This window comes from Fulvia fulva, chromosome 1 (genome assembly GCF_020509005.1).
Source record: "Fulvia fulva chromosome 1, complete sequence".
Taxonomy (NCBI): Eukaryota; Fungi; Ascomycota; class Dothideomycetes; order Mycosphaerellales; family Mycosphaerellaceae; genus Fulvia; species Fulvia fulva.
The window spans coordinates 7646607-7661750 of record NC_063012.1 but is presented as its reverse complement, the minus strand read 5'-3'; the positions used below and the strand labels follow the sequence as shown (position 1 = coordinate 7661750).

The 15144-nt window shown below is 54.9% G+C and overlaps 7 protein-coding genes across 7 annotated transcripts; 5 read left to right on the top strand and 2 right to left on the bottom strand.

The window, feature by feature from the left end:
• Positions 1 to 755: 755 nt before the first annotated feature.
• Positions 756 to 1608, top strand: CLAFUR5_01455 (40S ribosomal protein S7; the record flags this gene model as incomplete). The annotated part of the gene is made up of 3 exons (XM_047900603.1): positions 756 to 917; positions 1106 to 1188; positions 1245 to 1608. The coding sequence occupies 3 exons, from the start codon at positions 756 to 758 to the stop codon at positions 1606 to 1608; spliced, it is 609 nt and encodes a 202-aa protein (XP_047755383.1).
• Positions 1609 to 2743: 1135 nt separating this feature from the next.
• Positions 2744 to 5637, bottom strand: CLAFUR5_01454 (Mitogen-activated protein kinase kinae kinase MST11; the record flags this gene model as incomplete). The annotated part of the gene is made up of 2 exons (XM_047900602.1): positions 2744 to 5188; positions 5242 to 5637. 2 exons carry the CDS (start codon positions 5635 to 5637, stop codon positions 2744 to 2746), a joined length of 2841 nt encoding a protein of 946 aa, XP_047755382.1.
• A 2446-nt stretch (positions 5638 to 8083) lies between these two features.
• CLAFUR5_01453 (uncharacterized protein) lies at positions 8084 to 10516 on the top strand (the record flags this gene model as incomplete). Its single annotated transcript, XM_047900601.1, has 1 exon — positions 8084 to 10516. One exon carries the CDS (start codon positions 8084 to 8086, stop codon positions 10514 to 10516), a length of 2433 nt encoding a protein of 810 aa, XP_047755370.1.
• Positions 10517 to 10789: 273 nt separating this feature from the next.
• On the bottom strand, positions 10790 to 11085 carry CLAFUR5_01452 (uncharacterized protein; the record flags this gene model as incomplete). The annotated part of the gene is made up of 2 exons (XM_047900600.1): positions 10790 to 10884; positions 10926 to 11085. The coding sequence occupies 2 exons, from the start codon at positions 11083 to 11085 to the stop codon at positions 10790 to 10792; spliced, it is 255 nt and encodes an 84-aa protein (XP_047755368.1).
• Positions 11086 to 11403: 318 nt separating this feature from the next.
• On the top strand, positions 11404 to 12470 carry CLAFUR5_01451 (Short-chain dehydrogenase/reductase phmF; the record flags this gene model as incomplete). The annotated part of the gene is made up of 2 exons (XM_047900599.1): positions 11404 to 11690; positions 11747 to 12470. The coding sequence occupies 2 exons, from the start codon at positions 11404 to 11406 to the stop codon at positions 12468 to 12470; spliced, it is 1011 nt and encodes a 336-aa protein (XP_047755379.1).
• A 487-nt stretch (positions 12471 to 12957) lies between these two features.
• CLAFUR5_01450 (uncharacterized protein) lies at positions 12958 to 14593 on the top strand (the record flags this gene model as incomplete). Its single annotated transcript, XM_047900598.1, has 3 exons — positions 12958 to 13077; positions 13132 to 13560; positions 13610 to 14593. 3 exons carry the CDS (start codon positions 12958 to 12960, stop codon positions 14591 to 14593), a joined length of 1533 nt encoding a protein of 510 aa, XP_047755376.1.
• Positions 14594 to 14644: 51 nt separating this feature from the next.
• Positions 14645 to 14994, top strand: CLAFUR5_01449 (uncharacterized protein; the record flags this gene model as incomplete). Its single annotated transcript, XM_047900597.1, has 2 exons — positions 14645 to 14778; positions 14838 to 14994. 2 exons carry the CDS (start codon positions 14645 to 14647, stop codon positions 14992 to 14994), a joined length of 291 nt encoding a protein of 96 aa, XP_047755108.1.
• Between the last annotated feature and the right edge of the window lie 150 nt (positions 14995 to 15144).

Sequence of the window (15144 nt, the reverse complement as noted above, 5' to 3'; positions counted from 1 at the left end):
TCACCGCGCATCCGCATCGAGCAATTCTCAATATACACCCATCAGACATCCATTATGCATACCACGATAGCCGTCCTGTCCCTGTTTGCGTCAGTCCTGGCCGCTCCAGCAGCACTTCCAAGCCATCAAAGAGACCATGTTCAGGTCGAGGTCACGTCATTAGCCTCTCCATTCGAGGAGGGCATCCAAGTACGCCAGGTGGAAAGCCAGTGCCAGCCGGACCTTTGTCTTCCTCTGTGGCAGGCGTGTGTTGTGGACTGCGGCTCATTGACTGGACCAGAATGGTATGTTGGGATGACTTCTGCGCACGGAGCGAGGCTAACAAGATGCAGCTTCAACGCTCAGACGGCTCCCAGTTGTGAGGGATGTGCAGTCAGCATCGGCGGGTGTGAGTGAAGGAACTAGCGAGAGGGCAGAAGGAACGAGCGATTCGTTACGATGGCAATGACAGAATGTAGTATGACGAATGATAGTATGACTTGTCCAACAACATGAATGTTTCACCGTGTCCAGTGATGTTGTTGTCAACGCGTGGAAGGAAAGTCGTGTTTCGCCCACCCACCCTGGAAGCTCTGTCGTCGCCTAACTTCTAAGGCATGCACGGAACGCGCCGTCTCGCAGCTCGCTTGCGTGCCAAGGCCACCGAACTTTTGGCTGGCGGAAAGAACGACCGCTTGCCTTCTCGTTCCTCTGGCCAGGCACGCTGCACTTCTTCCTCTCGCCGTCAACGTCAAGTCAAGGACAACTCGCCCAGCATGTCTCAGCAAGCACTCAACAAGATCGCGCCAAACTCGCCATCGCGGGCTAAGCCAAATGAGATCGAGACCAACATCGCAACCGCTCTCTATGAGCTCGAGACCAACATCCCAGACATGAAGGCCGCCCTCAGGCCACTGCAGTTCGTCTCTGCCCGTGAGGTAAGCTGATCGTCGTAGAATGCACGTGAAAGAAGAAATCCAGAGAAAGATCCAGCGCATTGGCACTGCCATTGGACGCACAAGAGGTGGAATATGAGGACACATGGACAATATACCTCGATACACACATACAAACGAAGAGGCGGTGGGCACTGGGCAGCTTTGCGCTGACACCAGGACTCTTACAGATCGAGGTCGGCCACGGTCGCAAGGCGATTGTCATCTTCGTCCCAGTCCCTCTCCTCCAGGGCTGGCACCGTTCCCAGCAGCGGTAAGTACACAGCCACCGGGTCACCCAACATTGATAAAGCCTAACATCATCCTCAGCTTGACCCGTGAGCTCGAGAAGAAGTTCTCCGACCGCCACGTGCTCATCGTTGCTTCCCGCCGCATCCTGCCACGCCCAAAGCGCAGCAACCGCAGCCGCACCTCGCAGACCCAGAAGCGCCCACGCAGCCGAACTCTCACCGCTGTCCACGACGCCATCCTCGCCGATCTCGTCTACCCAGTTGAGATTGTCGGCAAGCGTCTGCGCACCAAGGAGGACGGCGCCAAGATCCTCAAGGTCGTCCTCGACGAGAAGGAGCGTGGTGGCGTCGACTACCGCCTCGACACCTACTCTGAGGTCTACAAGCGCCTGACCGGCAAGGGTGTCAACTTCGAGTTCCCACAGACAGCCCACGAGATCTAGACGCTCCGTGAAGGTCATCTTATGCAGCACATGAGGCACGCAACAAACCTGTCCGGCGGCAGACAGACCCCAACCTTCTTCGAGCGCGTCGAACGACTGCTCAACAAATGATGGCTTGGCAGTGTGACGTGGTGTCAATGAGGCGCATTGGAAGAAGGAACAACAGGTAGTCACGTTGAGCTTTGCAGTCAGCTGCTCAGAAATGGACTTGATTGACCACATTATGCCCAGCACGAGTTCAACGATAGTGTTCTCTTTTTGCGTCCCTCGAGACTTGTCGTCCCTACTGCTCCTACTCCAGTCCTTATTCCCCGCGCCTGTTCTGGTCTCTTCATCCTGACGCGGTCTACCGGGTGTCATTTGCACGGGCAAAGGACCCTCAACAACAAAGGGATGTAGCCAACCTCGCGCTCGGTGTACCACACCTCATAACTCTCGTAGGGGCGGCGAGTAAAACGACCTCTTAGGGTCGTTCGATTACAACAACGCCACCGTCACCCAGCAAGTCGAGGCCTCATCGAGCACAACCAGCATATACTTTCACCAATAACGCGTATCGCTCCACGATATCGCAAGCCATGAGCCACGCGCCTTAACGTGCAGTAGGACTTGAGGTGGCGCATCTGCAATAGCGACGAGATCGCCATATTGGTTGCCACGAGTAAGAGCCAGGCCAGACCCTGTCAATCTTCTGCCATGCGGTGCCACAACTTGGTCGAAGGATCTTGGCCATGTGGATATCACTGGGCGAGTCTCTCTTGACACCGAAATGCCGAAGACCAAGAGTCAGTGTGTCATCAGGTTTTAGGATGAGGCTACAAGACTGCCGATGGCAGACCTTGAAGGCGGCTTTCACCAAGACTTCAGCATCAATCTGCTCAATCTCAAGCCAAAGACAACACGAGAGATGCCAAATGTGGCTGTCATGCAAAAGTAGTTCGTATTGAGGGGTGGTTGGTCTTCATTACCATTCCCCGGTCGTTTCCTTCATCATTTCCATTCCATCTTCACAGTGTTACATACCCGCTATATGCATCAACGTCAACAGTAGTGCGGGCCTTGACAGACACATTGCAAACCCTTTGCCCCAATCGCAATGCAATTACCCACTCTATACCAAGGATATCAGCAGTCATTACGCCTTTGTTTGTGCAAAATTGCTTCCGATGAGCTCCTCGGCGCTCGGTCGCTTCTCGTGCTCTATCTCGAAAGTTCGTCGCAAGAACTCTTTAGCATCTTCACTGGCCTGGTCAGGCATAGCTGGGCGCGCGTTGTCCGCATTGCTGCCGCTCCCACCAATCTTGAAGATGGCTTGTAGTTGTGTGCAGTTCGGATGCGGATGGCTGCCTGTGAACATCTCCACAATCAGGCACCCTAAACTCCAGATATCAGCCTTCTTGGTGTAAGCAGTTTGACGGACGACTTCGGGCGCCATCCAGAAGACGGATCCCTGGAGAGAAACCCGAGGTCCACCACGTCTTGGCCCTGGTTGCGGATTGAGCAACGTAGACGCCTCGACCCGTTTGCTAATACCAAAGTCGGAAATTTTGACGGTGCCCTTGTTGTCGACCAAGATATTGGCTCCTTTGATGTCGCGATGGATGATGTCCTTCGAATGTAGGTAGTTCAAACCCTGAAGAATTTGGCGCACGAAGTTGGCTATCAGGCCTTCAGGTAGCGACCCGTAGTTGACCAGCATAGTCGCCACAGAACCACCGGCGACGTACTCCAAGAAAATGTTTAGGTTCTTCTCGTCGCTGTTCGAGCCGAGATACTGTACAATGTTTTCATGTTTGAGGTCCTTGAGCAAGCTGATCTCGTGCTTTAGCGCTTCGATCATGTTGTTCTTCTTCGCATCCATGGTAGTGCCGCTGTTCGACGGCATCTCGACCTGCTTGACGGCCATGAGCTCCGCAGTGACTGCATGGAGCGCCAGGAAGACTGTGCCAAAGGAACCTTGCCCGATCATGGCGCCCTTCATGTACTTGAGATTGTCCCAAGAGTCGTTCTCCAGGTGCTGCATGAGCTCTTCGTCCAATTCGTCTCCGTCTTCGGCGATGAAGCGCGATAACCGAGAATTGAGACTGTCGCTACCCCCTTCGGTCGCTGCCGGACTGGTTCCAGTGTCGTCAAAATACGAGTGCAGCACGGTTTGACCTTCTGGATCGGTGATGGCAAGGTTGCTCGTGGTCGTGTCAGAGCCACTGTCGCCACCAAAGGAGACATAGCTTTTCCTGTTAGGTTCAAGTGGCGACTCTTCGTCCAGTGGTTCGAGCACACTGCTGGCGATTGATTCTCGATGCGAATCACTTCGACCAAGACGCACCACGCTTAGTGGCCGCAGTCCAGGCTGGCTCTTCTGCATACCGGCTTCGCGTAACCAAGAGTCCGCGATTGTGGGTAATGGCGGTGCATCCTTCAAGCTGCTGGCGACACTGAAGTTGCTTGCCATACTTAACGTCCGCACTGCTCTGCTGAGTCGCTTGCTTCTGCGTATTGACATCCGTACAGTACGGTCCATATCATCTTTGGCGACCTCCGGGAAGTATGACTGCAAGTCTTGCGTGATCAACTCTGTCGGCGGTCGAGCACCGTAGAAGTCTTTGAGCTTCCTCGCTCGCGCAGACGCTGTCGACGCTGTGCTCACATTCCTTTGGATGCCATCGGACTGTGTCTGGAAGTACTCCTTCCGCTCTTGTCGACTTGCCGGACTCATTGGATAGCTCACGGCGGCCAGGGGTTCGCCAGTCAGTTTTTCTATCTTCAGATGGCTCTTTGATTTGATCGGCTGTTGCACTTCTATTGCCGGCGGTTCAGGCTGCTGCTGTTCCGCTATGCGTGCTGCAGAGCGCAGCTGCTCGCCATCTGGTTCGCCGGCGTGGATCTTTCGCAGTATCAATCTGCCTCGCTCGGTGCGTACGCCGTCGTTGCATAGCTTGATTAGCTCGGCCTCGCCAAGTCGACGACAGAATGCTGGCTTAGGATCCGTGCCGTCCAGAATGTAAAAGCAATAGGACCGTGAGTGATTCTCGTTGAGGCCGCCTTTTCGTAATGTCACTCGCACAATATCTTCGGCGGTTCGGAAGCCCTCGATGCTAATGACAGAATACCGACCATTCTCATATATGACCCGGATGAGTGGCTTGTCCGCTGGTAGGCCACTCACTGCTGGATTAAGATTGTCCAGCGAGGGCGACTGCTTCACATGGAACCTTGCCGTTTGTGGTGTTTCCACAGAGTTTGGCTTCCCGGCAAAGCGCGCTGCCTGAGGCTGAGCCAAGTATGCAGCACTGTTCTGACTTCGCGATGCCTCCAACGGACTTGGAGCGCCTTGTCGTTGAGTTCGTGTGGCTCGGTTCTCCTGATCAACCATGGGTGAGCTCGGCCGTGATGAAGTCTTGCTGCCAAACTGAGCGGCGTAAGCCATGTCAGTGCCATTCAGCTGTCTTGATATTCGCTTGTCGGCCCGCGATGTCGTGCCTGATCGTGCAGAATGGAGTGGGCGCGGCGAGCCTGAGGATGGAGGAGTGACCTGGGTGCTCCCGATGAGTGCGTTTCCGTCGAGCATCGCAAGCGAATGCTGAAGTCACAGTTAGCTTCTCACGTCAGAACCATGCGAGTTAAATCACCTACGCGATTGACGACCCGCTTGCTTGTCCTCTTGTACACATTGCTCCGGAAGACTTTCGCTTGGCTGCCTATCCGCACGCGATCTCCAATCTTCTTGACCCCCATCTCCTTCAATGTGGCCTGGTCGATGTCCATGAGGTTCTCGCCGGTGATGTTGTTCTTCCTGAAGATCTCGACATATTGGCTGCAGTTTATGCTCTTCAGCCATTCCGCCACCCGCACTTCATCCCAATCCACCACTGACTCCCTCCCGTCTGTGTATGATTCCGAGAATTCGGAATCTGTCGGACTCGTGAAGACGTTGTGTCCGTTCATGGCGTTCGTGGGTGCCGGCTGGCGGTACGTGTTGCCCGAAAGTGTGGGTGCCGGGTATGGCGAGCGAGAGGCGAGCGCCGTCATGGTCTACACACACCCACCGCCTGCAGCACAGCACCGTGCAAGTGCAGCGCAGGAGCGTGCTCAAGATAGCACGCAGACAATGAACGGCGCGGCGACCTGGGCTGGGCTGGGCTGGGTCTGTCTGGTGTAACAAAGAAAGACAGCAGTAGTGAATGAGGGTGTGCCCGGTCAGCTTGTTCCCATGATCGATCAGCAAGTCGCCTGCTTCTGCTGCGTTTCGTCTGCAGATGCTGATGCCGCTGCTGATGCCGCTGCTGATGCCGCTGCTGATGCTGATGGCGGTTCCGACTCCCGCGTCACTGCCACTGCGCGACGTCTCCAGCTGCCACCGATGTCTCTCCCACACACACACACGCTCGGCCACCAGACGTCAGCGCTCGAAGGTGCTGTGACGGGCGCGTAGCGGCGTAGCGCTGGGCGAAACGGCGAGAGGGAGGGGATGTCGCTCAGGTCGGTTTGAACAGGCCGTCGCCTGCGCTATCGCCGTGAGAAGAGCTGAAACAGCGGTGCTGTCTCCTGTCTCCTCACTCTACGCGCGGTCCAATGAGCTGCAGTCTGCAGCCTCCGATGCACGTCAGGGCCACCAAGTTGCAAGTGCACGGCGAAGCGTCGCTGTTGTTTCGTGGGTTGTGGTGAGATGGTCGCAGTGACTGCAAAATCATGATTCTCTACAGATGCACAGCGAAGACAGACATACTGCGACGACCTTCGCTTCGCTTCGCTCCTCTTCGCCGTTGAGGCATTCCAATAATGACCATTGACCATGAATAGTGTCCCGCTGGAGATCTTCGACCTGAGCGGCCGTCGATGAAACAGCACAAGCATGGCTCTGACGAGCAGCCAATCAGAGCATTGCAACCGTGTTTCATGTGGCCATGACCAACGGCTCCGTCAAGCCCGCGGCCGTCTATCTGCAAAACCGCCCATGTTGTCTCGAGGTTGTCCAGACATAAGTGATCGTAGTGATGGGCGAGGCGCATCGATCATAGTCATGTCTGTGCCTATACACATGAAAGATCGACTTGGTGGCAATGCGGTGAGTCAAAACTGCCAGAGTCCTGGGCCGAGGGCACACTTGGGCAGCACTTGAAGTGGTATGAGGCACGACCAGGAAGCCATCGCCAAGGAAGCCTCGCTTCTGGTGGACGTGCCTTCGCCCACGACGGAGAGGATCACCCACCGTCTCACGACCAGAGGATCCTTGTGAACGGGAGAATGTTCCGCTGCATCACCACCATGCTCGTGAGTCAAGTGCAGCTGCTACGATCTGAGCAAGAAACAGGCATATGCCAGCAGATGACCCCTAGGAGTGCCACATCAACCACGAGCTTCGCCCGGCAAGTGAAGGGCTTAACAAAAGTACCGCGAACCGCCACCACGGGGAGGGGAAACTACAGCAGAGCCGCACAGCTCGCGCGCTCTGTCTCATCACTGGCAATGCCCAAACGGCGTGCAGATATCGATGCCGACCGGTGACGATGCACAGAGACGATGGGTACATGTAGGATGCAAATCTCATGTCTCGGGGCGTAGAAGGACCGGTAAGGGACAAGAGAGTTTCGGTCATCACTCCGTCTCGAACACAGTTTCGCGTCTCATAAATTGGGAGTGACCGGGATGTCGAGACTCGACGCAGAGCGCTACCATGCCGCAGCACCTCAGGAGCGAATGTGAAGCAAGATGGTAGCGATGGGTATCGGTCGAATGCCGCTGCGCCATCGCTGGATCCTCGATGATTTGCAAAGATTTCAATCGAGTCTGTACCCGCTCTGTCGCAAAGCTCAGGAAGACCCTTCGCAGCAACGATATAGACTGAATCTCTGCTCGGACGCTGCATCATCGGCCTCCGAATCCAGAAGAAGCCTTTGCAGATCGCTGTGTGTATGCTGTCGTCGTGCCAATCGTGAACGTGGCGAAGGCGACTGCACAACATCTCATACAGGCTTTGCCCAGTCAGCATTGCAGGGAAGCTGCTGTCAGTACGTCACCTAGTACACCTAGAGGCCACCCGCTGTTTATGTTGTGGACATGCAGGCAAGCGGATACGATATCACTTCCACCCTGCGAAAGCACACGCGAAGTGCATGGCCCCAACACCGCAGCTTCACCACGCCCACCACGGACCTGCATGTGAGCCAACGACCAAAGCATAACTCCTCGACCCGCCCACCGTCTGCTGCTGCAACTACTCTAACCTGAACTACCCGACCGAGTCCGCGTCCTATAACCCTTATTACTCGCACCAAATACCGACTTCTCACTTGCAAGCAGGACTTGCTCCTACCACAATCGCCAGTCAGATGATGCCAGCAACCACCTGCACTGCGTTGGACCACTCGACCCAGACCACGCGCCGCCTGCAGTGGACGTTGGCGTGATACGCTAGAATCAACCAATACTCCACACTCGCGCTCAGCACAGCTGCACTAGTGCCAACACCCTTGACATGGGCGACCGAGCTACACCATCGCCGCGTGTGCGTGTGAGGCCTGCCGACTTGTCCAACAGGCGAAGCAGCGGCAGCAACAGCAACAGCTCCCCCAGCAGGTCGGCAACGTTCCAAGAGCCCGTTAGTTCTATCTCCGCGGCAGCTCAATCCGTCCCACAACGTCCGATACCACAATCGCCCAAGCTACAACAACAACCACCACCACCTCCCAACCCGAATACGTCGCGGTCGCACACACTCTCACAACCGCCAGCAGCTGGCAACCAGCCACAACCGATCAAAGATGCCGTCAACACAGCCTTCGACCAGGCGCCCTCGGCGAACCAAATGGACCAGGACTTCGTGAAGAAGCTCACGGAGCAAGTGACCGAACAAGTCATCAAGAATCTTGCCGCAGCGAACATTGGTGGGCCAGGTGCCAGTCCGACTGTTCCTCCTCTGTACACACAGTACGGCGCATCACCGAGCTCGAATGCGTCAGCGGCACGTTCACCTTTGCACCTTTCTCCTCTGATGAGCTCAACGGAGTCATTTCCACCCGTATCGACCCCGCCGTCTCCTCGCATCCATCGTGATGGGCGCGGTCGTCATCCATCGCCATCGCCAGAACGACCCCTGTCCGCCGCAGGAAGTGAACATAGCAGGGAGAGCAGAGAAAGTGCCGAGAGCATGCTAAGCCAGCAAAGCACGCAGAGTAACAGGGAGACTACACCACGCGCCTCACAACCGGATGTCCTGGCTGGCCTTCGTAGGACCAAGACCATGCAAGAGGGCATGCCGGAGGAGTTGAAGAAGAACAAGCCTGGGCGGCGGAGGGGCAGTACCTCCGAGGCAGCGTCTTTCCGCAAGGACAGCAAAGACTCGGATTCTGGATACTTTGACGGCTATGCTAAGAGTCGTGTCAAGCCAGCCTCTGTGGCGGAGGAAGAGGAAGACGATGTACCCACCACCCTGGAGAAGATCTGGCAACCTCTTTTCGACAATGGCAACCCCACCGTTCGGCTGGGCCAGTTTCTTCGAGGGCTGGCGAAGCACATCATTGAGGACTACGAGCCTAGAGGCAGCCTCGTGATACCTCCACATAAGATGTTGCGCTTCCTCACGGAGACCCAGGTCACCGGCGAACACTATCCATGGCTTGTCATCTTTGGTGGCAGAATGTCCTGGACCTCAATCTCGACGATGTATCGCAAGCTCTTGTGTCAACATCACCTGATCCAGCAGCAGGTGCATGATGCACCTGTCGTTCCTGCATTGACACCGATGGGCTTTGAGCTTTTCATGACGTGCCTGATACAAGCACATCCGGACACCGAGTTCGAGCGTCTCTCCCAAGCAGTGAGAGACATGCCCATCTCCAATGCGGATGATAGCAAAGAGCGCTTTCCAAAGGAGTTGTCCAGGAGGCTCTTACCACTCGATCCGAACATGCAGGCTGAGCAAAGACTGATCTCCAGTATGAACCATGAACCAACGCTGATTCGACTCGAGAGAGGAGCATCTGCCATGCCGCCACCTCCACCTCCGCAGACATCCGCACAGCCTGAGCAGCCGGCGTTCAGAGAGCGTGAAAGGAACCCATACTCCCAGTCGACACCCAAATCGAACGCTTTCGATGACGATGACCCTAGCCCGCCCTCAATGCCCATCGAACGGGAACGACAGCCTTATTTTGCCAAAGAAGGGTCTGCCAAGCGCTATGGCCCCGAAAGCGATTACGCTCGCGAACGTGACGTGGACCGAGACAGCAACCAAAAATCTCGCGAGCCAAGCCGTCCAGTCACCAGCAAGTATCGACCGGAGCTATCGAGTACCAACTCGGGAGGTCAATCCTCAAGGCAAACCTCAGGTGGATCACAACAGGCAATGTATGGCAATGGCGGGTCGACGGATCCTATGGCCATCCCTTCCCAGAACAGCAGGAGTCGCATGCCAAGTGGTCCTCAGCAGCCGCATCACGGTATCTATGGAAAGCGACGATCGCCTCCACCGAGAAGCAATTTCGCTCGTAGCGAACCTGTTGATCTTGGTAGCATTCCCGCGTCGCAGTATGCTTCGAATCTCCACCGGGACCGGTATGCTGGAGACCAAGACGAAGACGCTTCAAGACACAGCTCCAGGCGGCCTCTGGAACGAAGTATGAACTATACGAACGACGATGAAGCGAACGGACGTCCCATTCCGTCTAGAAGTGGTCCGTCTGGCCCTTCTGGATACGACTCTGGGTACGGATCTGCTGGCGGCATCAACAATCCACTGAACAATTTCGCTGCTCGTAATGGCATGGGCGATGATCGACGCCGCAGCTGGTACCCAGGCATGGCGCCGAACACGGGACCAGGTGCTAGCCTTTCCAGTGGCGGAACTGATGTCTATGGAAGCTCCATGGGCAATGCTCCTCAAGCTTACGGGTCGACTGGGCAGTACTAGCAGCACTCCGAGTCGCCGCCTGCAAGTCTGAAAACCACGCCGCAAATGGAAACTCCCCCTGGCATTTTGAAGCCTACACGGCCAGCACCGTCTCGAACATGGAGCGGTGACAGTAGTTCGTCTGCAGAACGGGCCATTCGCGAGCGCGGGACTCGCTCGAGAGCGCGGAATCCGGCCTGAGATCTCACGAGACTGCAATGACTACACACGTCTTTAAATGAATCACTGACGATGACGATGATGATGGAGCATACTTGCATTTGGTAAAAGGCATCATGTTTTGGATATTGAAGTCCAAGTTTTCTTTGGCTCTCTCTTGATACCCATATAACGAACGTCACTGGAGTCAGTCAGCCTCTCCAGCTGGACTGTGATGACACTATCATGACACCTATGTAGCATTAGTTACCCCTTGAGAACGATTGTAACACCACTGCTTCAACCAGAGTGACTACCACACCTCCGATAGAATCCTTGGCAAAAGCGTCCCGTGCAAATTTCTCGTTCCTCCCCATCACGCCCATCTGCTTCAATGTTTCTCGTGTCGCAAGCTCTTCCTTCACATCCATGGATAGCACCCTCCAGCTCGACTTCTCTCCAGATGTAAGACTACGTACCACTCGCTACGACATGAGCTGTGAGTCGCATGGATGCTGGCTTGGCCTCCAAGATTCTGCAATACCGCTATCTCTATCGCTGTAGTAGGCACCCCGGTATGAACAGGCAAGCATCGCGCTGAACCTTGACCGCGATCTCCGGCTTGTAGGAGCCCAATCTCACGAGCAGAAAATCATCTTGCTAGAAAGGATGGAAACGTACTTCCTGACTGCAACTCACAGTGGCGAGGCACATTCGCATGAGCCCGCGAGCAACAATAGTTCTACATCATGGACCAAGTCGTGGCCGCTTTCCGCGCGATTGGCGAGAGGCTTCACGATCCCGAGGACGTCAAGGCCGACTTCACGGGTCGCAATGTTATTGTCACAGGCTCGAATTGTGGAATAGGCTTCGAAGCTGCCGTGAAGTTCGTTCAACTTGGTGCCGAAAAGGTGATTTTGGCGGTGAGATCGAGCCCCAAAGGCGAAGTTGCTAGGAAGCTAATCGAGGAGCGGGCGGGAAGAGACGGAGTTGTGGAAGTATGGTTGCTTGATATGATGGATTATGGTAGTCTGAGGTATGTTCGCGGAAGGAAGCCTCCGTTTCTGTACGGGATCAATTGACTTCTAGCAGAGCCTTTGCGCAGAAAGTCAATGAGGAGCTTGATCACATTGACGTTGTGGTCCTTAATGCAGCTTGCATCGCCGTCAACTTCGAGCCGAGTCGCTATGGCTGGGACCGTACTCTTCAGATCAACACTCTCTCGACAGCCTTGCTTAGCCTACTGCTGCTCCCAAAGTTAAGAGCAAGCAAGACGCCAGAATACACTCCTGTTCTGCTGCTCGTGAGCTCGGGCACCCACCAACACGCCAGCTTGAGCGAAACAGCTCGAGAGGCCGAGTCTCCACTGGAAGTCTACAACGTCAAGAACCGCACTGGGCTATTTCAATACAGCATGTCCAAGCTTTTCCTACAGTACGCGTTGGCCAGTATGGTAAAGCGGCTTGCAGCAAGCCATGGTGATGCACCGCCTGTGTTCATCATATCAGTCTGTCCAGGTCCTTGCAGGTCAGAGATCGCCCGAGACAGTACTCAGTGGTATATGAGAGCAGCTAGGGTGGTCTTGACACCTATCCTCCTGAAACCGGCGGAAGCTGGCGCACGCCTCTACATCTCGGCCATAGCACTGGGTGAAAAGGGCCATGGCAGGTTCTGGCAGCAAGACCGGCTACGGGAGCCAGCACCTGCACTCGTTGGTCCGGAGAATGAGGCATTGCGGGAGAAAGTCTGGCGTGAAATCCTGAGGATCTTGACTGAGAAGGTGCCAGAGGTTGAGAAGCTGGCCCAAGATATTTGAGAGACGTTGTGCTGGCACCTTTGCCAGTCTATTGAAGGTGAGACGGCTCGAAGGTATTGCAGTGCTCGTAGCGCGCACCGTTCTATCTACTTCGGCAGGCGCTCGACATCACGCCGACTGTTTCACAGTCTCTTCGAATACGGCTGATAACGTTCTCTTTTGCTAGGGCATAATCTGCTTTTCTATTGGTTGGCCGGGCTACGACAAGGGACCAGTGAGCGACTCAGGTCCTTAAGATTCGAGCCTACACACTATCGGAAAACGACAATTCTCGAATGCTGAAGATGCCCTTGCGAGATTATGTCTTATCCTTTGCGGAGCAGCTGTTGTACCCGACGCCCTTGCTACGAACAACTACTTCACCTCTCAGTCCTTGGCACTCTTGGCTTTGAAAGCTTGGTAGACTATACCTTATCGTAGAGCCGACGACCCACTTTGCAGGCTAGCGGCAGATCTCGGTCGAGGTGGACGAGGAGCAGCTTCCACGATGGTGGACCGGAGCAAGATTGAGCAACTATGCTACTCAACGTTGTCGGTCAGCTCTGAATACGCGAAAGACCCATCAAAGTCGCCAGGAGACATTGCGGAGAAGCTGTATGGCTCACATGTAGGTGCCAGAAGAAGCAACTGAACGTCGACAGTGCTGACTGACTGCGACTAGCACCTCACGACAATAACCACAAAGACTCCAGATTCGAGGGGCACATTTTCAAAAAATGATCTCGAGTGGGCGAAAAGCTGTGGCAACTTTGGCAACACTAACCCGAGTGAACTGTTTCTCCACGGTCTCCATGATGTGCTTCAATGCTTGCGCCATGACCCCATGGCAGATTGTGTCTCACCGCCTCTCATTGGTACGACTGGCTTCGTCCCGATGACCATTATCGCTCCACTGAATGATCAGCTGCGACATATGTCGAACCTGATCGTGCGGGCTAAGAAGGAAGTTCTGTTGGCAACGAACTTCTGGAAGACGTCTGGTGCTAGTACTTTCGTCAATGATGCCTTGATCGAGCTATCGAAACGGACAGCTGCTAGGAACGAGAGGGTTGTTGTCAAGATTATGTTCGACCGCGGAGCTTTGAAGCAGGTGAGATCAGGTTGACTCTAAATCATGAGCACGCGCTGAGGACAGACAGATCTTCGACAACCATCAAAACGTCGACTCCAAGGGATGGCAGGCTTCTGGTGTAGGCTTGCCTCCTCCTGAGCAGATGCCGAACGTGGATCTCGCCATTGTCAACTTCCATCGCCCACCTCTCGGCACATTCCAAAGCAAGTTCATGATTGTGGATCGCCAGATTGCCACAGTCTCTAGCAACAACATTCAAGACAACGATAATCTTGAGATGATGTCCCATCTTGAAGAACCCATTGTCGACTCTCCATGGGAGACTTTCTTGATTTCGTGGCACAATGCTCTTAAGCCGGCCGCTCCTTGCCGCACCACCTCAGCGGCACAAAGCAGCCCACCCACGTACTCCGAGCAGTCATTCACAGCTCTCTTCGAACCTGATGGATCCTTCCGACTCCCGGAACAGCCATGCCACCACGACCTACCAGAGCATATGCCGAACAGCCCGCACTACGACGACAGCATTGCCAACGAGATAGAGCGAATGCGCTCCGTGCTCAACCCTGCAGCCGGCGAGAAGCACTGCGATGCTGTCGCTCGGTATTTGAATAAACCCACTGGTCTCTCCGTCAAAGCAACCTCACCCGAGAAGGACTCCGGCCTCCACTTCTTCCCCTTCATCCCAGTCCCCGATACCGAGCCCGTACCCATGGCTATGGTCTCCCGAAAACCGTACGCAGCAATGAACAACGACAGCGTCTTCGTGCCCCAGAACGAAGCTTTCCTCAGTCTAGTCCGCAACGCTAAGTGCACAATTTTCATCCAAACCCCCGACCTCAACGCCAAACCTCTCCTTCCCGCGCTCATCAGTGCCGTCAAGAGAGGTATTGAAGTGACATACTACGTCTGCCTGGGCTACAACGATGGTGGCGAGCTCTTGCCCGGACAAGGGGGCACGAACGAAATGGCGGCGAACCATCTTTATTCCGAGCTTGAAGAGGACGAGAAGCCGCTTTTGAAGGTGTTCTTCTACGTTGCTGCGGATTAGGATGGTCCGATTCATAATAGCTTCAAGCAGCGTAGCTGTCATATCAAGCTTATGAGTGTCGATGAGAGCGTGGCGATACAAGGGTTTGGAAATCAGGGTACGCAGAGTTGGTTCCATAGCCAGGAGGTGGATGTCATGATTGATTCGCCGGTGGTGTGTAAAGCGTGGAGGGAGGGGGTTGAGAGGTGAGTGGCAACGCAAACTGCGTGTGTGTAGATGCTGGGTGTACTGACGATCTTTACAGAAATCAGAACACAGCTACATATGGTCGCACAGCCAACGGCGGGTGCTGGTATAACAAAGATGGAGCACTGGCGGCGGGTAGCTACGGCACGAACGCAGGTAAATTTTCTTGGGCGAAAGGGATCATGGGCACGTTGAAAAAAGCTGAGGGCAAGTAGGGTTGTTGGCAATCATGTTACGTGCTCTCATGCATTTGTAATCGCAGAAGAGACCATGAATTTGCTCGGCTATTTCGCCTCGCGGCGGTCGCTTCCAGTTGTAGGAGAGACAGTATCTTAGAACCTCCCAATAACGAGACTTTCCCTCAG